A 25,618-nucleotide genomic window follows, 5' to 3' on the forward strand; every position below is an offset into this window, starting at 1 on the left:
ATTGAGAGTAGTTGACATAACTGCCGCTATATCTTGCAAAGTAAAAGAATTAGACGCACTAGATGTACTAGGTGTCACTTGTGTGGGTGTTAAATGTTGGGACACTTGAGGAAAATTACATGGCATATCCTGATTCTCTTCAGACTGAGAATCATCCTTAGACATACTTTCATTTCCTAAAATATGTTCCTTACATTGTAAGGCTCTATCAGTACATGAGGTACACAATGTAAGTGGGGGTTCCACAATGGCTTCCAAACACATAGAGCAATGAGTTTCCTCAATGTCAGACATGTTAAACAAAGTAGTAATAACTACAACAGTTGAAAACACTTTATTTATTGCAAAGAATTAAATTTATAAAAAATGGTTACTGCACCTTTAAGAAATAAAAGCGCACATTTTTTCTCAAACACACTTAAAAACGTCTATAATCTTTCAAAAGTAAGAATAAATAAGCAGAGTTTCCAAAAATTATTGCATACTATATGCAAGAAGTAATTTACTCTTTACAGGAACATTCAAGCAAAAGTATTATAAATTGCTGAAAAACGACCCCTGCACCTTGCCACAGCTCAGCCGTGGCGTCTACCTGCCCCCAGAAACCTGCCAAACGAATCGACACCAATCTGGATAGTATAGACACAGATAGGGCCCAACCGGAGTTAATGTCTGCTGTCTCCTTCAAAGTAAACTGCGCAACTGAGGCACGAAATTAGGCCCCGCCAACAATGGACGTCGCACTAAAAAACTCAACTACCGCATGAGAAGCGGTTAATAACAGCCATGTGGTCCCCAAACTAAATATTTTACCAAATTACATGAGCCCTTATCAAAGGTTATATGTAAAACAAAATCCCAGTGTCAAGAAAATGCTGCGTATATAAAGTGCTGCAAAAATGTCTGTTGAAAACACCCAGTAGGACTATTCTGACTCAGATAGTTGTAATAATGATCTATCCCTTGCTGAGACCTCTATGCCTGGCCTGTATAAGAAGATACAATCACTGCAGACAATCTTTGTCAGATAGCTGAACTCACCAATACCTTGTCAATCCACAAAGTTGCTTTATTCTGAATATCAGGTTACAGCAGATAATGAATACAGCAGATGAATGAATGGTTAAAGTATTTTGCGGTCAAAAGATGATACTGATCGTAGCTTGCAATGTATTAACATGAGTGCTTGTTACATGAGGCTGTTAGCTGCAGCCATGACACAGGAAAACATCATAAAACTACAAGGGCGGAGTAATACACAAAAAGGAAATGCATAATAAGGTCAGGGGTAAGATACTGGAAAATAGGAGCATTACCAAAAAGTGTCAGTAGATGGCAGTACAGAACAAACACAGGGAAGCCTAGAAACAATGGCATAAAAATATATGATTTCTTAACTATAACAACACGAACATAACAGAGGCTATGTAATATTCTATGCCTCATTGAGGCAGCACACTCCCCGTCTGGCATAATAAATGTCACTATTTAAATCATAACGGAAGTTATGCATAACAATGTAATTTGCAGAGATGTCTTGAAGACCTGAAAGATATAAAAAGAACATACATATAATGCAACAACAACAATAGTATAAACTTCAATTGTGTCAATTAAAGTTCAAGATACTTCCTTCTTGAAGTCACAGGAAGAACAGCATACATAAGTAAGTTCAGTCTCCAAAGGGCAAGAGCAAGATAAGTTCCGTGATCGGTCTGATGAAAGTTTTTATAGTCCCTTGTCTTGCAACTTTCACCTCCACCTTATGCACCTTTCCATCATCACTAGGAATGCTCTTTACAATCAGTCCCATGGGCCATTCGATTCTTTCAGCTTGCTGGTCCTTGAGGAGAACAAGATCTCCAACCTTGATGTTAGGGTTCAAATGTTGCCATTTCCTGCGTCCTTGCAGAGTAGAGAGATACTCCATCTTCCAACGATTCCAGAAGTAGTTGGCAAGGTGTTGTAATCGCTTCCACTGATTGTAGCACAGATTTCCTGTTTTAAAGACTCCAGGTGGGACAGGAACAGACCCAAGCTTCTGGGTAAGAAGAGTAGCTGGAGTGAGGAGAGTTGGGGCCTCTGGATCTACAGAAACTGGAACAAGTGGTCTTGAATTGATTATGGCAGATGCTTCTGCCAGGAAGGTGGTTAGAATCTCATGGGTGAGTCTTGTGGATTTCAAGTCCATAAGCATGGAGTCCAGTATTTTACGTGTGATGCCTATCATTCTCTCCCAGGAGCCACCCATATGGGAAGAATGAGGAGGATTGAAAATCCATGTACAGCCCTTTTCAGCTAAAAGGTCTTGAATTGGCCTAGAGTTGAGATGTAGCTCTCGACAGGCTCCAATGAAATTAGTTCCACAGTCAGATCTTAATGTTTTGACTGGTCCTCTGATGGCAAGGAGCATTTATGAAACTTGAGGCATCCATATATTCTATTACTTCAATGTGTACTGCACGCACACTCATGCAAGTGAACAGCACTGCCCATCGTTTGCTATTTGCTTGGCCACCGGAGTCGAACACTACCCTGATTTGTTTTGGCTTATGTGGATGATACACTCCGAAGAAAGGCAGGTACCAGCACTCTTGGAGTTTTTGAAGTGGTGGAGCTGGCTCGGAATGATCATTGTCAAAGAATGGGTTCAGGTTAGCTATAGGACTGTTTTTTGGAATGCCCCTCTTGTCACGGATACATTTACTTTCTGAGACAAAGACATCCTGTTGTACACTGCGTATTATGAACAGTTCACTTTCAGCAATATCCTTTGCAGAAAGAAACCTTTGGCACACGTGCCAACCTTGACAGTGAACATCTGTGGGCTTTGTGTGAAAGCAGTGTGCAATGTGGACTAACCTTGCAATGGTACGTACAAGCCTTGTCCACTTGGAGAAACGTTCAAAGCGTTGACAGCCCAAGACGAGTCTTTGTTCAGTTCTGGTGACAATGGTTTTTACTTCAGGACGAATCTCTGGATCGTTGTCAGGTTCTAGAAGACTGAAGACATCAGCTGTGGTTTCTTCTGGATGATCCAGCAGGAATTCTGGACCTGTTAACCAAGAAGAATTTGCAAAGACACTTGCAGACACCGGCCTGGTGGCATGATCTGCAGGATTAATTTCAGATGGAACATAATGCCATTGTTTGGGCTTAGATGATTTCCTGTCTTCAACTGACAAGGCTATTTTGTTGTCATCACTTGTAGTACAAAACACTGTGGTACCCGGATTGTCATCACAAAGGATAGGAGTAACATCAGGTATTTGGATGATGTCAGGAGGCTTCTCCCTTACTTCATGATGGCGAGAGCACTGTTTGAAGTGGGATGCACGTCCATTTTCTAATATGTAAGTTTTGAAGGAGTGGATCTCAGATGACGTACGCATACTATTCAAGCATACATCGCCCACTATCACCCAGCCTAGATCAAGTCTTTGTGCATAAGGGGCATTGTCAGGTCCATTGCACTGCTCATGTACTTTATGTACTCTGAGAATGTCTCTTCCTAGCAGGACCAAGATTTCAGCATTCATGTCCATTGCCGGAATATCATCAACAAGGTGCCTTAAGTGAGGATGGTGATAGGCAGCCTCTGGAGTAGGAATCTCTTCCCTTTCACCTGATATCTGGTCACACTCGACTAATGTTGGTAGGGGTATGCCTTCTTTTCCTTTGATATCAGAGACCATGAATCCATTGGCCCTTCTGCCAAAGGCCTCTATACGACCAGAACAGGTTCTGAGAGTATACGGTGTTGCATGACCCTCTATGCCGAAGATCTCAAAGAATTTAGGCTTAACCAGGGATCTGTTGCTCTGTTCATCTATTATAGCATACATCCTAGCAACATTCTCAGGTTGATCCTGTGGGTAAATCTTGACTAGACATACCTTGGCACAGCATTTGTAGTCTAAGCCTTCTCCACAGACTTCTGTGCATGCAGAGGAAACACTCGCTGTGACTGGAGCACAACTTTGTTGCTCCCCGCCATGAATTGCAACAGGGGTGGAGTCAGTTAGCTGCTGTGGGTTGTCTGGAAGTGGAGTAGGATGCATAGCTGTAACGTGTCTGTCGCTACTTCATTCTGTGCACTTTATAACATCTTTACAGTCTTTAGCAAAGTGACCATAAGAAGCACAACACCTATAGCATACTCCAAGTTTCTGGAGAATCTCCCTGCGCTCTTGTAAAGTCTTTACCCTAAGCCCACGACATTTCTTAAGAGGGTGAGGCTTCCTGTGAATAGGGCACTGACGATTAGGGTCTTTATCTCTCTCGCCCGAGTCACTCTGGTTTGCAGGAGAGGATACGGGTGATGAAATGTCTGTCCTTTTAACAGATATTGCTCTATTAAAGTCTTTACGTTTAGCTGCCGTGTTATCATACCTTGATGAAGTTGGTAAGGATGATGAAGCAGGCAAGTTGGGTTCGCAGAAGCTGAAGCTGGGATCGTTTCTCATCCAGGCTTGATCGCTGATGTACCTGCAAAAGTATGAAAATGGAGGAAAGGATACGTTATAGTCTCTTTTGTATCTTGAGCCCTGTTGTGCCCATTTCTCTTGCAGGTTATATGGCAGTTTAGACACCACAGGATTGACACCATGAGCGGTGTCCAGAAAGCTTAGTCCAGGTAGACGTGGGTCTGTCTTTGCCAACTCTAGCTCCATGAGGAGGTCACTTAATTCTTGGAGCTTGCGATAGTCTTTGTTTCCTATTTTTGGGAAGTTTTGCAGTCTCTTGAACAGAGCGCTTTCTATGGCTTCAGAGCTACCATAGGCTTGCTCAAGTCTTGCCCATGCAGCAACAAGGCCTGAATCTGGGTGGTCAACATGTACTGTTCTCAGTCTTTTAACACGATCTGCGGATTCTGGCCCCAGCCACTTTATGAGCAAATCAAGTTCCTCCTTGGTTGTAAGGTCGAGATCAGCTATAGCAGCCTTGAAGGTTGATCTCCAGGCCCTGTAGCTCTCTGGACAGTCGTCAAACCTTGATAGGCTTGTGTTAATGAGCTCACGGCGTATCATGTATCTGGCAAAGTCAGTAAAGTCTGATCTCTCACTCTTTGGTGCCAAAGTAACTTGAGGAACCCTTGGGTGTGAAAGTTCTTTGGTGAAGAAGAGTGAAGTTTACCAGGATAAAATGATGTTGCAAGAGCATTCAACTGTGGTGTAGTCTCTAAGGATTCTGCTGGCTGTGGCTTGAGCTGCGGCTTGTCACTGGAAGTCACCTTATTGTCAGTGGGAGGTGATACGGTTTGCTGCTTAGATGCACTTGTGTTGTGGATTTGAAGAGGCTCAGGCATTTGGTGTTGAGAGGTCTCTGTGTTGAGATTGAGAACGATGGTGTTAGTAGTAGGCACAGGAGATGACTCTGTATCGTTGCAAATATTATGCTTTAGCACATATTTACTAGTGCGTTCAACTGGGTCTTCCAGACCTGCTGGGATATGGCAATCTGAATTAGTACTTTCTCCCATTGCTTGTTCAAGGACTTTCAGTCTTGCTAGAGCTGCTGCTTCTTTCTTTTCCATTTGCAGAACCTTTATTTGGGAATCCACCTCTGCTTGCTGGGCAGCCATTTGTGCTTCCTGGGCAGCCCTTTGTGCTTTCTGGGCAGCCCTTTGTGCTTTGCTTTGGGCTTCCATTTCTGCTTGCTGGGCAGCCATTTGTGCTTCCTGGGCAGCCATTTGTGCTTCCTGGGCAGCCCTTTGTGCTTCCTGGGCAGCCCTTTGTGCTTCCTGGGCAGCCCTTTGTGCTTTGCTTTGGGCTTCCATTTCTGCTTCCCTTCTGATAAAGGAGCTTTGCACTTTTTTTGATTCCGCATCAGCACGGGCCTCTATTAGCTTGTCGCTTAATGTTGAACTTCTGGAGCGAGAGGATTTAGAAAAACGTGCAGTGAGCTTAGTTGATGTGGATCTATGAGATCTGGTCTCCTGCAGTTGAGCAATGCGGAACTCTGCCTTTTCTTTAGCCGTTTGCACTAAGAGATTTCTATGATGGTGCAGTGCATCAGTCCTAGTCAGTTCTGCTGAAGAGTCCTCTATATTAAAGTCCTGTAAGAAGGCTGTGTATTTTGCAGACAGCCGCTGGTAGCGTTCATACGCAGCAGATAGGTGATCTATAGAGTCTCTCAATTTGGCTGGTTGATCATTAAAGTGTGACAAAACTGACATGCATTGTGAAATTCTGTCCCATAGGTCTGACAGATTGCTGGAGTACTCATCTTTAGTGAATTCATAGTTTTCTCTGAGTTTATGTGTTGGTTTTATTGTACGTTTGGGTCTTACACTCTGTTCAGCAATATCTGCAGGATCTGCTCCCTGTACGTCTGTGGGTTCAGAGGCATGATGTATCTGCGTAGGTTCGGCTATAAAAGAGTGCTCAGAGCCTTGTCTAGACATTTTTTCAAGTTTTGCAAAAAATGGTACTGTCTCTTTAAGAAGACAAACAGCAGCTTAGACAGGTGGGGTAACAGTTCAATGCAGAGAAACAGTTTTTAACATTCAGATGAAGTGCAGTAAACTTGTGCGACATGTGCTTTCACAAGATGGCGGATGACCTTGAGCTTGATTGCAGATTAAACACACACATATACATAGCAGGCTGTAGGAATTCTATCATCTTTTGACTATTCTGACTTAGATAGTTGTAATAATGATCTATCCCTTGCTGAGACCTCTATGCCTGGCCTGTATAAGAAGATACAATCACTGCAGACAATCTTTGTCAGATAGCTGAACTCACCAATACCTTGTCAATCCACAAAGTTGCTTTATTCTGAATATCAGGTTACAGCAGATAATGAATACAGCAGATGAATGAAGTATTTTGCGGTCAAAAGATGATACTGATCGTAGCTTGCAATGTATTAACATGAGTGCTTGTTACATGAGGCTGTTAGCTGCAGCCATGACACAGGAAAACATCATAAAACTACAAGGGCGGAGTAATACACAAAAAGGAAATGCATAATAAGGTCAGGGGTAAGATACTGGAAAATAGGAGCATTACCAAAAAGTGTCAGTAGATGGCAGTACAGAACAAACACAGGGAAGCCTAGAAACAATGGCATAACAATATATGATTTCTTAACTATAACAACATGAACATAACAGAGGCTATGTAATATTCTATGCCTCATTGAGGCAGCACAAGGACAGTAACTCCCTTTACTCTTACAGGACTACTGCTTACATTGTTCCCATTAAAAGGAACTAATACAGCCAATTCTGACATACAAAGTTTCTTCAGAAAATAAAAGGCTGAAAACATACCTCAAATGCTGCTTGCTGCATGAGACAGTCCTCCACACTGAAGATCTTTCCCATATTACCTTCAGATCTGTGGGAACCATAATGGACCTTAGTAACTGCTGCTAAGATCATCAAATTCAGGGGTAATTCTTCTTCCATATCCTCCCTGAACTAAATAGTACTCACGGTACCATTTAAAAATAAAAAACTCTTGATTGGAGAAAATAAAACTATCATTTTATCACCACTAACACTTTACTCTTCCTATTACTAGCATAGGCAAAGAGAATGACTGGGGGGAGGGGTTAGGGGAGGAGCTATGTAACAGCTCTGCTGTGGTGCTCTTTGCCACTTCCTGTAGGCAGGAGGATAAATCCCACAAGTAAGGATGAAACCCGTGGACTCGGCATATCTTGTAAAAGAAATTGTAATTATTTTATTATTTTCTGTAATTTAGTGGGGGGGGGGGGGTATTTTGTACTTTAGTTAATTTTATTTAATTGTAATTAATTGTAGTTAATTTAGTTAATTTATTTAATTATAGTGTAGTGTTAGGAGTAATTGTAACTTAGGTTAGGTTTTATTTTACAGGTAAATTTGTATTTATTTTAACTAGGAAGTTATTAAATAGTTAATAACTATTTAATAACTATTCTACCTAGTTAAAATAAATACAAAGTTGCCTGTAAATAAAAATATAAATCCTAAGATAGATACAAATGTAACTATTAGTTATATTGTAGCTATCTTAGGGTTTATTTTATAGGTAAGTATTTAGTTTTAAATAGGAATAATTTATTTAATGCTAGGAATATTTATTTAGATTAATTTAAATTATATTTAAAGGGACACTGTACCCAAATTTTTTCTTTTGTAGGGATTAGGGGTTAATAAATATAATATAGGTGGCGGCGGTGTAGGGGCGGCAGATTAGGGGATAATAAATATAATGTAGGTGGTGGCGGGGTCTGGGAGCGGCGGTTTAAGGGTTTAACACTTTATTTAGTTGTGGCCAGGTCCAGGAGCGGCGGTATAGGGGTTAATAAATTTTATTTAGGTGGCGGCGGTGTAGGGGGGGGGGGGCAGATTAGGGGTGTTTAGACTCGGGGTACATGTTAGGGTGTTAGGTGTACACGTTCCCATAGAAATCAATGGGATATCGGGCAGCAGCGAACATGAGCTTTCGCTGCTTTCTGACTCCCATTAATTCCTATGGCATCCGCCGTCTCCAGGGCGGCGGATTGAAAACCAGGTATGCTGGGCCGGAATAGTGCCGAGCGTACCTGGTAGAAATTTGATAACTTCCAAAAGTAGTCAGATTGTACCGAACTTGCATTTGGAACATCTGTAGTGACGTAAGCATTGATCTGTGCCGGACTGAGTCCAGCGGATCGTATGTTACAACACTAAATTCTACTTTTGCCGGTCTGTAGGGTTTGATAACCAAGGCGAATCAAGCTTGCCACAAATACGCTGCGGAATTCCAGCGTATTTGCGGTTGACAGCTTGATAAATAGAGGCCTTTGAATCTATATTACAAGTCAAGAGAGACTTTGGTCCGTGTTTTAGTATTTCTCAATTTGGTATTAGAATTCACCGGTTAAAATATTTCTGAAAGACTTTTTTGTTGTTGGCAACTTAGTTAGTGCATCACATGCTTATAATGAGATGCGCTAAATAGCATGCTGGCAAAATTTACCATGATATTACCGGCTGAATATCACGTGCACAATGCATATAATGATAAACTTTTAATATCGTTTTTTAAAAGCTGTAAACTGTTACCGTGAGCAGTTCCCACCAGCATTATAGGCTCCATAACCCCTCCGCAATAAACACATAAACTGACACACCCTCAAAGCGTTTAACCTCTAAATTGCCAGGTCCCATTACAATAATTCCACACAACCACTATACCCCCTAACAGTCATTTTTCAGGTGCTTGCAACTTTTCTTTGCATAAACAAATTTCTTTGAAATGTGCCAGCTTTGTGGGCATCCTCAGTGATAAGAAATGCTAAAAAAATTACATAAATATTTTTGGTGTAATATAATAATATGTTTTTGGATGTTTTGTTTTTCAGATTACCCTTGCTTTTAAAGTATATACACAAAGATACATATGTTTGGCCCTTAGTATGAAAAGGTTATATACCCCATGTACATAATGAGCTAGGACATGTTAGGCTGCAATCAGCATATTCTAATCATTTCAAACCATGTTAATATGTGTAAATAAACAAATACAGCCAGTGACAGGGACATACAGCTGTTATTATGACATATTCCATCACCTCCCCTGTCAGCAGGTACAGGATCTGCAGGGTGTGGGTCAGTATCCTCTCTGTTGTCATCTTGTCCCCGGTCATGTCACTCGCTGTCAGTGAATTAGTCACACGCTGCAAGAGTGAAACATAAAAACATCACTGACCCCTCTCACATAACCTGTGTGTATACTGTTATCATATTCCCTATCTCATCATGGTCACATGGAAAACCATTGCAAAATATCTACACATATAGTAAATATTGTATATATGCACAGTATATATCAGGAATTAAGTGTTGCATTACAAAATATCTGAACACACAGTAAATATTGTATATATGCACAGTATATATCAGGAATTAAGTGTTGCATTACAAAATATCTGAACACACAGTAAATATTGTATATATGCACAGTATATATCAGTAATTACGTGTTGCATTGCAAAATATCTGCACACACAAATATTGTATATATGCACAGTATATATCAGGAATTAAAGGGATATTAAAGAGTATGAAACTGTAATATAAAATATTTAATTATATGTAGCTAAAAAGACTTTCCAATACTTTAAATACTATACTATAAATACTTTTTGAGGACAATAAAGAAAAAAACAAAACACAGACTGTGACAAATACATCTGAAAATGATACAGCACGATAAACAATAAGATCCACTTGTCATCTGTACAATAGGATGCCAACCTTAACAGAGCATTGTTCTTATTCTTGGTTCTTTATTTTTAAGAATAAGGCAGGCCTTCTAAGTATTCATGCCATCCAGCCCCTCATAGAAGCTGTTGGCGATTTTCAACAGATTTAATCCTCTTCTTTTTTTTTTTTTCTAAACTAAGAATCTTTGTAACTCAAAAACTAAACTTTCAACCAATCCACAACTCAACCATCAAAATTGCAAGCATAGATCATGATGCTCTTAATCAAGTTTTGTGGTGGGGGGGGGGTTGGAAAAAAAAAAAAGGGAAACAACAGCGTCCCTCTCTTTCTAGACAAGAACTCCCCTCGCCTCCCCAGTATCATCCTGCGTTTGATATAGGAATCCCCATTCTCCCCTCAAAGAGGCTGCTAGCATTTACTCCGTATGAGCAAATGGAGCTAACAATTGTCTCTGTGTTTCTAGGCTCAGAGTTACAACATATGCCTGCCATTTATTTATAAAGTGTTTCAGTCTCTTGTTAGTATCCATCTTGGTGTCCAATTGCTCTATAAGCAACTGTCTATGTAGGCTGTGTTTAAATATTGTAAAGGTGGGGGCAGAACCTAACATCCATACTTTCAAGATTACCTTCCTTGCTATTAAAATGACAGTAGTGAGTAGGGGGCCATGCCTACGGCTTGTCTCCCTCCACTCCAAAAAGCAGATTTGTTCCATGGCAATGTGCACATTAATCGCCATAACAGAGTTAAGCCAGTAAGAAATCCTTCCCCAAAACTGTTTAACCCGTGGGCACGTGTAGAAATAATGGAGGAAGTCGGGGTCATGCAGCCTGCACTTATTGCATTCATTCACAACATTAGGATTCCACTTAGATAATCTTCATGGGATGATATAATCTCTATGTAGCATTCTAGTCTGGGATTCTCTAAGGGTCATGGACAGCGTCGCCCTCTTAACATTTTCTATACTCTGCTGTATTACTTCCGTCAGGTCCTCCCTCTCCAAGTCCCTGCTCCATCTGTTCACTAACAAAGTTAAATTTATTGATTCAATTTTACTTAATAAGGTCCTGTATAGCCCAGAAATGGTAAAATTACCAAGTTTAAATGAAGCTACCGATGGGCCAAAGGGCATGAGGTTCCCAAAAGAACGGATCATTCCTAATTAGCAGATTGATATATCCAATATACTTTTAATATTTATTTTGTTCCCTTTTCCTGTAATTTAACCAAGACATTTTTTGATTTCTAAATCCCACTGAGTTTCTATAAAGTATGGGAGCTGCCATGTTTGAGTTTAAGTTGGCCCTTATCTGTTTTCCTGCTGAAGAGAATTAGAGACAGATATAAAACAGGTAATAAAAGAAGTAATTTCACACAACTTTCAGTGTTTGTCACAGAAAATTTTGCCAGCCGGGTTGTATTATGAAATAGTCGGGTGGCATTATGAAGTGGTGTGGGGGCAGTGTAATATTTTATAATATTATATAATTTTCGGCATAATTTAACATAAATGTTTTTAATGATAATTTGTGAAATATTTTTTTTTTTAATATTAGCTAATTTTAACTTAATATTGGCTAAAATGTTAGCAGGTGGTCAGTAAAACCAGCCGTGTAGTGCACCTGCTAAAAAGGTTGCTAGCTTTATTTACACAAACAGAGATAAATAGAAAAATAGTTTAAACATGGCGGCATCCATTACTTTATAGAAACTAAAGTCATTTATAGAAATTAAACCTTTAGACATATATTTTCAATATTTAAACTGATATAATTGTAAAGATAAATCTACATAGTATTTGCATTGAACACATCATAATGTCTAGTATTTATTTACTGTTTAACATTCGTAAAACAGTGTAGGAAGGGCGCTACAAAGCAGAGTCAAACGTGTCAAAATGATAATAATAATAATGTGCGCATGGTACATAAATAATTGATAAAAATATTATTTTAATTTGGGGTTCAATGTTGATATAAAATTCACTATCAATACAAAACTGAGCAAAAAATAAAAAAACATCACTATTCATAAAATGTGTTTATAAAGTCCTCAAAAATGTAAGGAGAAGGGAAAGCCGGAGCGCATAGGCGTCATGACACGCTGTCTCCCGGACCAAGGTGCACCTCTAATAGCAACTGGCAATCGATTGAGCTGGGGGTGAGTAGCGATATTATTTGACACCACAGTCTGTGGTTGGAAGTCTGTATATGATCAGGAGCTGTGGAACAAGGTTTGCTTTAAAGGTCAAGTCAACCAGTACCTTCATATAGTGGTGGATAAGTAAAAGTGGTTATTGGGAGACGTCCCAGGACTTTTGAACCATAATCCACATTTAAGCTTATGGACTGTCATTTTTAAAGACTTTTAATGTTATAAACTGTGACTCATTTTATGAATAGTGATGTTTTATTATTTTTTGCTCAGAGTTTTGTATTAATAGTGAATTCTATATCAACATTGAACCCCAAATTAAAATAATATTTTTATGAATTATTTATCTACCGTGTGCACATTATTATTATCATTGTGACACATTTGACATTTGTAGCGCCCTTCCTACACTGTTACGATTGCCATATTTCATATCTTTAGAAAGGAGATATTTTTGGAGAGGCAGTAAGTCAGGAGTATAGCGCAACACTTATATTTTTACTGTTTAACATCCCTTGCAAAATATCTGTGAAGACAATAACGATTTTACATATGCACAGTATTTCTCAGCAATTAAGAGCCGCATTGGAAAACATCAGCATGCAAAATACATTTTATAAGCATTTAAATGGTCATTTTGTTTTTAACATTCACACTTATTTGCAGTGCAGGGGCAAAACCCTTAAGAAGCTTTTTAAATATATCCGTTGCTGTGGACAATTGAGGAAAATATAACTAAGCTCATGCACTGATCAATCAATCACTGTCTAATATGTTGAAAGGTCAGTTTCTGGATCCTGCAAGATTTACGCTCCACTATCTTTGCGTGCAGTTGAAAAAACAAAAAAACACAAACATTATATAGAGATAAATTACAGGATATCCAGGTAACATGCACAATTAAATTACCAGGATGTGAGTAGACTAACCAGCTAGCGGGTGTACATGCAGGTATTATCTATATATGACATATGTACACTTGCTTATGGCCATTCTATACAATAGCAGTTCCAATTCTGCATAAATTACTACTTGTTTATACCATATAAATACCAGTGTATTCTTTATTAGCCTAAGCCTGACATCACTTCATAAGCACACAGTCCAAAAAAGGTTTAGGAATTACACGTTGCACCAAATTGGAGTTTAAAATGTATCAAACATTTATTTGAACACTTTAAAAAAATCTGCCACATATTCTGGCACACACTAGCAAGTTTCATACAACCTCAGCACACAGGTGCTGCCTCCGACGCGTTTCCTGCTTAGAACAAGCACTTCATCAGGGATAAGCAGCTGCTCTCCCTGTTGAAAATGTAAACCTCTTTGACTTAACCCTTTCACTCTCAAAAGGTTACTATTACAGAATTTTTTTCCTGCAGTAATTCAATCAACATTTTTACAAACATTATGGTATAAATTTTCACAACTATTTACATACATATATGCAACATCTTTTTCCACTTGCAGATATTTATGAGAAAATTGTGTATTAAACTTTATAGAATATAATTTAATTAGTATAGCCTATTTCTACATAGTGAAGATTTTAAATGTGTCTATGAAAGGATATTATATTCTTCTAATAAATTATGTTATTTAATAGTACTTGTCTAGTTTACAAAGTTGCACATTAAATGTATTTATATCTATAAGCCTAATGTGTCTATTTGATTATTTTCATTTTGTGTTTTTAATTTTTTATTTTTTTATAAGAAAAAAATCTTAATTTTGAAAATAATATTATATTCTTTCAACCTGGGTAGGGAGACAACATAGTTGTTGTTTTTGTATTTTTTTATGCATTATGTTTTTATTAATTTACTTTTAGGCTTATATATCTTTAGGCACATTTTTATTGAAGCATTAATTTGTAAAAATTTTAATTATTCATTTTTGTTACTTTATGTCCCTGTAAACAACTTAAGATCCCAGATTTTATTCATACCTTTCGGGAAACCTGTTTCCAGTCTATGGATCCAAAAAGCTTCTTTTCTATTTAGAAAGGCTACACTATCTCCTCCTGTAATTTGTTTAGTAGCACAATCTATAGCTTGGAATTCCAATAGAGATTGTGTATATTTTACTGTTTCCTCATCATATTTAAAACCTGGTCTGTGTCTTCATAAGCAACCTAAGCTGCCTATTGCTGGTCTGTGTATGGGAATGATGGAACAAACTACAACAGGCCGTTTAGAATTTCTACAAGAGAATATTCACATAGATGAATTACATCTCTGAATAGAAACATATTTGCAATATACAAGTATTGGCAAAAATGCTTCTAGTAAAAATTATCACTGTTTTAGTGTTAATGTTTTTCTTTGCACGTGCATGTGAAGCACAGCTAGATATTCTCAGTGCACCAGCACTAAATACTGCAGCTGCTCAGATAATCAGTGGGGCTTGTATCATGCCAGCAATTAACAAATTGAGTCATTACCAGATGGTACAAGCACCTTAGGCTCTCTGAGCAAGTGTTGTGTTCAAAATGCTGGTGCACGGTGTATACTTAAATACACTTTTAAAACAGCTATAACTTTTACTAGAAGCATTTTTACTTATGCATATATATTACAAAAATGCTTCTATTCAAAACTGAAATGTATCCATGTAAATTCCCATTTTGGCTGGAATGTCCCTTTAAACACGGGCTTCTTCTTTTCCTCTGAGCATCTGTCACTTTTTGTTGCTAAGCAACTAATACACATATTCCCTGCAAGAGGTTACCATGGTGTTGTTAAGTTTTCTCACCTCTCCCGTCAGCAGATTGAGAATCTCCAGGATGTGATTCAGGATCTGCTCATGCAGCTTCTTCTTCATCTTGTTCATAGTCAGTGATATTCTGTAACACTAAGACCTGCAGCAGTAGCACATACATGACAGAAATTACATATATAAGAATAATAGCATAACCTACACTTATACACACACTGACCTATGCACCCCAAGGCAGAACATACAGTGAGCTGAGATGTCATTGCAGAAAATGCAGCATGTCTGCAGAAAGAACAGGACACATGCAGGAACTGTTAGCGCTTAAACTTTGTAGTGCTGCTCCACATTAGACAGTTCTCTTCAAACAGAGCTGTGCTCTGGCTGCACTGTGTTAGTTTTCCTTAACACAGTGCATCCAAAGCAAAGTGCTGTTTGAAGTGAGCAGTCAAATATGCAGTAGCGCTGCAAAGCAGCAACACATTGCTTGTTAACTAGCTCTCAGAGATTTTTTCAAACCCGCCCCCTAGCCTTTCCCAGTCTGCAAAACTGTTTATTCTGAATTTAAGACGTTAGTATGAGCATTGCATCTTGTTTATTACTACATTTCTATGTTAGACCAAGAGAAAAGGAAACAGATTTATTCAAGAGACATTTAAAAAAAAAAAAATTGTATGCAGCTAATTTGCAATGCAATTATATTATAAAAGCATTACAAATTGCTTTATTCTTCAGTTAACCAACACATTGCATTTGAACTGGTGCCTTAGTGTAACTGTCTAATTTAAATTTTTATGTTATTTAAAAATGACCTGCAGAAAAAAAAAAATCATCGCTGAAAGTGAAGAAAAGTTTTGCCTCTGGGCCTATGCATACACGTATAGCCCACATATATGTATACAAACTCACATATACACTTCACATACATGTATGCATTCATACACCTCATAGGGCTCCATTTATCATTGCAATTCTCCTACATTTACGCCTATAAATACGCCGGCGTAAATTCTCTCCTATGTATTAAAACAAAATACGACCAAAAAAACTGATTTTTGACCGAAAAATCCGACCACTCTATTCTATCTCGCCAAGGCGCACATGTGTGCCGATTGAAGCTTAAAACAGCGCTTTTTCGGTCATATTTTCATCAAATCGACTAACAGATCGCCAAATTTCATATTTATCACTATTTTGCGCCATGGGAGAACCTAATATTCTCCTACAATTACGCCCTCCAAAGTTCTCCATATCCACTGAGGAGAACATTTCATTTACTTCATTTTTTGTGAGAGAGAAGATGGAATATTTTCTGCTGTTGTCTGCTATTTCTTTGGCAAGGGCCCGTGAAAATCGTCTTGCTGATGGTAATATGCCCATACGGAGACGCCAAAGAGTGCCTAGAGTTTTTTTACCCCGGTGTGGACTACAGGCATTGTCTGATAAGGAGATAAAGCAAAGATTTCGTATAAATAGGGAGAGTATTATAAATCTTTACTCTCTGATCCAAAATGACATAGACCCTAGGACAAGAAGAACAAGGGCGATACCTGGACTTTTAAAATTATTAGCAGTTTTGCATTTCTTGTCAACTGGTTCATTTCAGGCAGTCTCTAGTGCTGTGGTGGGCATTAGCCAGCCTTCATTTTGCAGGCATCTAAGAATTGTTTTAAAAGCAGTTTTGAAACATCTGAAGAAGTTTATTTTTGTACCCAGGAATGTGCAAGAATGGCACACAGTTAAGGCATCTTTTTATCAAGTAGCTGGTATGCCTAATGTTCTTGGTGCAATTGATTGCACACACATAGCTTTAAGACCACCAGCTTTAAGGGAGGAGCAATACAGGAATAGAAAAAGCTTCCATTCACTGAATGTTCAGGCTGTTTGTGATGCCAACCTCAAAATTTGGGCTGTGCGTTCAGGATTTCCAGGTTCCTGCCACGATTACCATATCCTCAAACAATCAGCATTATTTACATCGTTTGAACGTGGAGACATGCCCCATGGTTGGCTATTGGGTGAGTTTAACTTCATATTTTTTGTTGTTATTGTTTTTATGTTTAATTTTGTTTTTCAACTTTGAAGGACATAGATTTTTAGTTAGATGTATATACACTTTAGACCTTTTTTTTTTGTGAAAATTAATTTTATGATCTTTTCATTTATGTTATTATTTATTTCATTAATTTCTGTATTGCTAAAAGTGCATATAGATTGTTATTCCAATGTAATAATTCTTTTAATTTTTTTATTTGTAGGTGACAGTGGTTATCCGTGTAGGCCTTGGCTTCTGACACCAGTACCATCGCCCCATACACGTGCAGAGATCAAATTCAACGAGTCACACCGTAGTACAAGAAGTGCTATCGAGAGAACCTTCGGTGTGTTGAAGATGAGATTTCGTGTGTTGGACAGGTCAGGGGGAGACTTGCAATACTCACCAGAGAAGTGCAATGACATTATTTTAGTATGCTGCATGTTACATAATATTGCAATATCTCAAGTTAACGAAGATGATTTGTGTCTTGAGGATCAACCAGATGACATCTATGTCCCCCAACAAATATTAAACAGGCACACTACTAGGGCCGGTGTTCAAAATCGTATGGAAATTATTGAGAGATATTTTTCATGTAAGTAATTTTATTTTTTTTGGGTGGGGCAAAGAATTAGTATTATATTTCTGGATTGCTAATTATCTTTTAACATTGTATTACAGAAACCACGGATAACACAGGAGTTGTTTGAAAATTGGACAATAACAATCATCACTACTGTTATATAATCAGACAGATGAAAAAAAAAAGTTGTGTTTATTTGTTAATAAAAAAAATGTAGTTTTTCTTCTTTTAATAAAATTTTTTTGAACAAACAAACAGCCTTAATTCTTTTTTGTATTTTAAATAACATTTTTATTGTAATAACAAAAACTTGAATACTGAAACATGTAACATTTTTTCAAAAATAACTTAAACTGTAACCAAATTCTAGTGTTTAACTTTTCAACATGAAAAAAATTTGAACATTAAAGTGCAAAAACAAGAAATATTAATAATTAATTATTGAGTAGGAAATCTTCGATTCAAAATTTCTAATTTCTTTTTGGAATAATCCCTCTTAAATTCTGAATCAGCTTTTAAAATTGCATTTCTTTCTTCTTGTAATCTGATCAGTTCTTTAAAAAATGCACTTTGCTCATTCCTGAACCCCAATGCCATGTCTGTGAGGTTTTGTATATCATTTCCCCTGCCTGTGACATCTTCTGGGTTTATCAATTGTTCTGGTCTTTCATCTTCTTCAGAGTCATTGACCATGATATTCTGAGGAGTTTCTAGATTTGGTGGTGTTGGTCCCTCTGATGTTTGTCCCTCAACCTGAGTCTCATCCTCATCTTCTGGACATACAGAATCCTCAACCAGAGGTTCCAAATTGATTTCAACCTGATCTTCTGTATGACATGGAAAATATGTATTATTAATAGGTTACACTCATAAAAAAAACAAAAAATTAACATGACAATTAAATTAGAAGACAACCTACCCTCGAATAATAATATAGAATTGTCCTGCATCGATTGTAGTAAAGCACGAACACCTACAACAACATAAAAATAATATTAGAATATCAACTGCATCGATTTATACAATCAAAATATACATTAGACCACAAGTTATCATCAGTGCTCATCTGGTTGTTAATTATTATTAAAATATATAACAACTATTGGTTGTTTTTTCACAAATAACTTACTCTCCCCTTCTTCTCTTTGTACTGTGGATGTGGAGGGTTCTTGGTCTTGTGAGGTGAATTCATTTTCCAAAGGTTGATCCTCTTGTGCATCAATCTCCTCTTCCTGACGTCCCTCATCTTCTTGCTCTAAATAATATAAATATACTTGTATTAAATTTCAATAATTATAGATAAACACAATTTCAAATATTTAGATCGATTTAGATAGACAATAGATAGTTATAACACTGACTAGATTACTTTTATTATAGTTCATGCCTCCATTTTCTCCATAATCCTTATCTGACAAATAAAAATGTAAACTAATCACAATTTTAATATCCAATAGCAGAAATCTACAAAATTAAAGAGATAGTGAGCATATCTACATATACTTTCCATAAAGGAATATCTATTGAATCGAAATAATTACATAATAGATTTCAATAATAAAGATATATAGTTTTTCATTCTCTTTTTTTAAATCATGAACAACAAAATTTGGGTGTCGTTTACATTTAACTTACCTCTAAAATCCATAGTGTCTGCTGGGACATCCAGGCCAACCACAACGGCATCACCCATCCGTGCATAAAGCATCTGTTCAAAGTCCGTTAATTCGGCCCTATATCCAGGGCCTCCACCGGTTCCTTTGGCAGATTGCTTTTCCCTGCAAACCTTTTTCTTTATGTTTTTTCTAATATCAGTTACTCTCTTCCGACAAGCCCGCACATCCTTAGGAAAACTTCCTTCAGCTGAAACAGATCTACTGATTTGTGTCCAAATTGTTCTCTTTCTCTGTGGGTTTACAGTTCTTGCTTGGTACCCAATGATTTCATCGTAGTGTTCGATAACAGCTTCGACCAAAATACAATTCTGCCGATGAGTGAACATGATACTTCTCCCGCTTTTGGTCTTTCCAGCTTGGGAAGATGCCATTGTAAAAATGTGATACAATAGAGCGCAAAAAATAACTAAAGTGTTGATACAAACTAAATAAAGTTTTCTTTTATAACGGTTTCCAAAAAAGTATCTAAATGTAGTTGATGAAAATGGGCGTATACTGTCTGATGTTCTGGAAAGATATGTTGCAGTTTATTTTTCATATGGAATACCTGGATTTCCATTTTTGTTTTTAATAACAATTTTACATGTAAATAAAGATAATTTGGTTATGAATAACAATATTAAATTTAAATATCATTTCATTGTTATATCTATCTTTAATTTTATTTCACCTTATCAACGGATACATGTAACATTTGTTAATGTTGCCAAAAAAATAGTGCTGTTGTGGCGCAGTTCTATACAATGTTTCATTGTTATTAAAATGGATAAAAAAAACATCAAGTTGTATACTAAAATACGATTTTTGATAATATTTTACAAAATATGTATCCAAATTGAGTGCTATTTGTAAAAATAGGTATTAGCTTACAAAATTGCGCATTTAAAAAAAAAAAAAATTAGTCCCGTCAGTGAGTAGAGATTGAATAATATTTAGAAAATGCCACGATCCAAGAAGTTCTCTATTGGAGAATTATTGATTATTTCTTACACTATGGATAAATATTTTCCAAAAAAAAGGAAAGGGATTTTCACTTTGGACCAGGACACAAGAAACCGAATTCTCTGTGAAATGGTGCGAAGAGTAAGGAGAGTCTCTGGGCAAAAACGAACGAGGAAACAATATCTGAAAAGATATAACGACTTGTACCGGAGGCAATCTAAAATGCGCACTTTGATAAAGAGTTATCTTAAAAAATGTAAGCAATATAGATATAAATATAGTTTAATTATATAATCTTAAGTATTAAAAATGTATAGTTTTTAATTGGAATATTTTCAATAAGATAAACAAGTTAAACAATAATAGGATTAAAAGATTACCATTGCCTGCAGATAAGTGTGAATGAATCAAGTTTTTATAGGATTTTCAGACCAATTTTTTGTGTGTTTGGATTTTTAAGAATATATTTTCACAAATTTTGTATTTTATATTATTTAATAGTCAAAAGAAGAAGAGCTCCAAGGTACCTTCTTCCCATTGATACCAATTCTAGTTCTGAAGGGGAATCAGACCCATTGCCCACAGTTTTTATGGATAAAGATAGGACTCAAGACACAGGTATAAAAAATGTAACTGTAATTTCGAGAAAAAAAAAAAAATTCAAAGCCAGGTATTAAAGTAAATTTATCTTTTAACTTTTTTTTATATAGCTATAGATAATAGCACTCCAAATAATAATGCAATGGATGAGCAAGGAGAAGAAGATATCGATAACATTGAAGGTAATCTAAAAAAAAAATTCTTTGACATTTCTTTAACATATATATTTTATAAATATAAATTTATTTGTAATAATAATTTTAGGACATGTAGAGCCTACAGAGTCAGAAGAACATTTGGAACAAGATGAAGAACATTTGGAACAAGAGGACGAGGAGGGCCATGAAGAAGATGAGGTTCATCAAGGAACATCAGGTGATTTTTTTTTTTTTATGGTGATATATCTATTCTACAAACATTATATTTATATATATATATATCTATATATATATATATATATATATATATATATATATATCTATATATATATATATATATCTATATATCTATATATATATATATAAAACAATAGATATGTATGCATATATATATATATATCAATTTTATTAATATGTGTATATATCTTTTTTAAAAACAAAAAAAAAATATATATATATATAAAAACAAACACATATTTTTTTATATATTTCAATATATATATATATTTATATATATATATATATATATATATATATATATATATATATATATATATATATATAGATAGATATATGTAATATATATATATCGACAGATAGATATATGTATATAGATCAAAAAAGACAGATTTAAATATAGAAATAAAATTAATTGAAAGATAACATAGATAGAGAGAAAAATATTGTGTAAGATAGATATATTTTAAAATTACATTATCAATACATTGTAATCAAAAATTTTTTTTTGAAGAAACTCAACAAAATATAAGAAACTTAGAGGTACACGATGAAGACTCTCAGTCACCTCAATATTATAACTGGGGTAAGTGTTATAGCATTTATGAATAAATATATGTTATTGCTGTTGGTAATTCCATTGACAGATATTTTTTTTACTCTCATGTCTATAAATGCTATTCAAAATAATCAAAATATATGTTTAATATAAATATATATATATTTTATTTTTTAGTTCCGGATGATGAAAAAATTGTAATAAGCAAAAAAGAGCTCCTTGAAGTCCTGCTTAAAGCTGAAACTGGACTGATAAGCAGTTACTCAGCAGTCAGGAAAATGAGGCTGAAATATGAAAAAATGTAACTTTTTCATTTATGTGTTATTAAAAAAAATTATGAATGTGCTAGCAACATTTTTTTTTATTTTATTTTATATACAGAATAAATGCATATATTATTTAACAAATATAAACAATTGTCGTTATTGTGTAATATATTGAAACATCTTATCAATGAAAGTGTAAGATTAGGTCAATGTAAGACGTTAATTTGAAAAGAATAGTAGTGAAATGTCTAGAGGGGTTGTGTAAAGTAGGTAGAGAAAAACAAATTAGTTGGTAAAGATAAAAGACGTGTTGAAAATCAAAAGGAATAATAGTTAAAGGTCTGCATGGGGTGTCTAAAATAGCTAAACAAAAGACAAAAAAACAAGACTTTGAAAGACATGTGCTAAAATAACGTAGAATAATAGTAAAAGGTCTGTATGGGGTGTCTAAAGTAGATAAACCAAAAAATAAGGACTTTGTAATATGTGAAACGTGTTAAAATAACGTGGAATAATAGTATGGGCTCCATTTATCATGATAAATGGAGGCCTAAAAGGTCTGTATGGGGTGTGTAATGTAGAGAAACCAAAACACATGACTTTGTAATAAGTAAGACATGTGTTAAAAATAACGTTGAATAGTAGAAAAAGGTCTGCATGCGGTGTGTTAAGTAGATAAACCAAAAAAAATGACTTTGTAATATGTAAGCCATCTGTTAAAAATAACGTGGAATAGTAGTAAAAGGTTGTGGTTTGTAAAAAAAACACAAAAAGAATAATAATATAGAAATTTGTTCAATTCATATTACAAATATAAATGTTTATATAACCTTAAATTACAACAAATAAAAAGAATGGCTATATCCAGTAATAAAAAACATAATTTATGTAAGAACTTACCTGATAAATTCATTTCTTTCATATTAGCAAGAGTCCATGAGCTAGTGACGTATGGGATATACATTCCTACCAGGAGGGGCAAAGTTTCCCAAACCTCAAAATGCCTATAAATACACCCCTCACCACACCCACAATTCAGTTTAACGAATAGCCAAGAAGTGGGGTGATAAAAAAGTGCGAAAGCATATAAAATAAGGAATTGGAATAATTGTGCTTTATACAAAAATCATAACCACCACAAAAAAAGGGCGGGCCTCATGGACTCTTGCTAATATGAAAGAAATGAATTTATCAGGTAAGTTCTTACATAAATTATGTTTTCTTTCATGTAATTAGCAAGAGTCCATGAGCTAGTGACGTATGGGATAATGATTACCCAAGATGTGGATCTTTCCGCACAAGAGTCACTAGAGAGGGAGGGATAAAATAAAGACAGCCAATTCCTGCTGAAAATAATCCACACCCAAAATAAAGTTTAATGAAAAACATAAGCAGAAGATTCAGACTGAAACCGCTGCCTGAAGTACTTTTCTACCAAAAACTGCTTCAGAAGAAGAAAATACATCAAAATGGTAGAATTTAGTAAAAGTATGCAAAGAGGACCAAGTTGCTGCTTTGCAAATCTGATCAACCGAAGCTTCATTCCTAAACGCCCAGAAAGTAGAAACTGACCTGGTAGAATGAGCTGTAATCCTCTGAGGCGGAGTTTTACCCGACTCAACATAGGCAAGATGAATTAAAGATTTCAACCAAGATGCCAAAGAAATGGCAGAAGCTTTCTGGCCTTTTCTAGAACCGGAAAAGATAACAAATAGACTAGAAGTCTTTCAGAAAGACTTAGTAGCTTCAACATAATATTTCAAAGCTCTAACAACATCCAAAGAATGCAATGATTTCTCCTTAGAATTCTTAGGATTAGGACATAATGAAGGAACCACAATTTCCCTACTAATGTTGTTGGAATTCACAACTTTAGGTAAAAATTCAAAAGAAGTTCGCAACACCGCCTTATCCTGATGAAAAATCAGAAAAGGAGACTCACAAGAAAGAGCAGATAATTCAGAAACTCTTCTGGCAGAAGAGATGGCCAAAAGGAACAAAACTTTCCAAGAAAGTAATTTAATGTCCAATAAATGCATAGGTTCAAAGGGAGGAGCTTGAAGAGCTCCCAGAACCAAATTCAAACTCCAAGGAGGAGAAATTGACTTAATGACAGGTTTTATACGAACCAAAGCTTGTACAAAACAATGAATATCAGGAAGAATAGCAATCTTTCTGTGAAAAAGAACAGAAAGAGCAGAGATTTGTCCTTTCAAGGAACTTGCAGACAAACCCTTATCTAAACCATCCTGAAGAAACTGTAAAATTCTCGGTATTCTAAAAGAATGCCAAGAAAAATGATGAGAAAGACACCAAGAAATATAAGTCTTCCAGACTCTATAATATATCTCTCTAGATACAGATTTACGAGCCTGTAACATAGTATTAATCACAGAGTCAGAGAAACCTCTTTGACCAAGAATCAAGCGTTCAATCTCCATACCTTTAAATTTAAGGATTTCAGATCCTGATGGAAAAAAGGACCTTGTGACAGAAGGTCTGGTCTTAACGGAAGAGTCCACGGTTGGCAAGAGGCCATCCGGACAAGATCCGCATACCAAAACCTGTGAGGCCATGCCGGAGCTACCAGCAGAACAAACGAGCATTCCTTGAGAATCTTGGAGATTACTCTTGGAAGAAGAACTAGAGGCGGAAAGATATAGGCAGGATGATACTTCCAAGGAAGTGATAATGCATCCACTGCCTCCGCCTGCGGATCCCGGGATCTGGACAGATATCTGGGAAGTTTCTTGTTTAGGTGAGACGCCATCAGATCTATTTCTGGAAGTTCCCACATTTGAACAATCTGAAGAAATACCTCTGGGTGAAGAGACCATTCGCCCGGATGCAACGTTTGGCGACTGAGATAATCCGCTTCCCAATTGTCTACACCTGGGATATGAACCGCAGAGATTAGACAGGAGCTTGATTCCGCCCAAACCAAAATTCGAGATACTTCTTTCATAGCCAGAGGACTGTGAGTCCCTCCTTGATGATTGATGTATGCCACAGTTGTGACATTGTCTGTCTGAAAACAAATGAACGATTCTCTCTTCAGAAGAGGCCAAAACTGAAGAGCTCTGAAAATTGCACGGAGTTCCAAAATATTGATCAGTAATCTCACCTCCTGAGATTCCCAAACTCCTTGTGCCGTCAGAGATCCCCACACAGCTCCCCAACCTGTGAGACTTGCATCTGTTGAAATTACAGTCCAGGTCGAAAGCACAAAAGAAGCCCCCTGAATTAAACGATGGTAATCTGTCCACCACGTTAGAGAGTGTCGAACAATCGGTTTTAAAGATATTAATTGAGATATCTTTGTGTAATCCTTGCACCATTGATTCAGCATACAGAGCTGAAGAGGTCGCATGTGAAAACGAGCAAAGGGGATCGCGTCCGATGCAGCAGTCATAAGACCTAGAATTTCCATGCATAAGGCTACCGAAGGGAATGATTGTGACTGAAGGTTTCGACAAGCTG

General features: G+C 36.4%; 1 protein-coding gene and 1 long non-coding RNA gene across 3 annotated transcripts in view; one reads left to right on the plus strand and one right to left on the minus strand.

Moving 5' to 3' along the window:
* LOC128657008 (gastrula zinc finger protein XlCGF26.1-like) overlaps positions 1–25,618 on the minus strand; it is a 107,415-nt gene that overhangs the window by 77,041 nt on the left and 4,756 nt on the right. Inside the window, exons 2-3 of one of the 2 annotated variants that reach the window (XM_053711231.1) lie at positions 15,119–15,224; positions 9,553–9,657 (exon numbers count right to left, since the gene is read on the minus strand). In XM_053711231.1, the coding sequence (XP_053567206.1) occupies positions 9,553–9,657; positions 15,119–15,196 (183 nt within the window). In that variant the 5' untranslated portion in view covers positions 15,197–15,224. Of the gene's footprint in view, positions 1–9,525; positions 9,658–15,118; positions 15,225–25,618 lie in introns of both variants that reach the window. The other variant, XM_053711230.1, reaches the window with a different exon arrangement.
* Positions 20,818–21,274, plus strand: LOC128657009 (uncharacterized). Its single transcript, XR_008402077.1, has 3 exons — positions 20,818–20,936; positions 21,035–21,100; positions 21,183–21,274. It is a non-coding gene; the product is annotated as an uncharacterized LOC128657009 (long non-coding RNA).

This window comes from Bombina bombina, chromosome 4 (assembly GCF_027579735.1).
Source record: "Bombina bombina isolate aBomBom1 chromosome 4, aBomBom1.pri, whole genome shotgun sequence".
In the NCBI taxonomy this organism is placed as follows: Eukaryota; Metazoa; Chordata; class Amphibia; order Anura; family Bombinatoridae; genus Bombina; species Bombina bombina.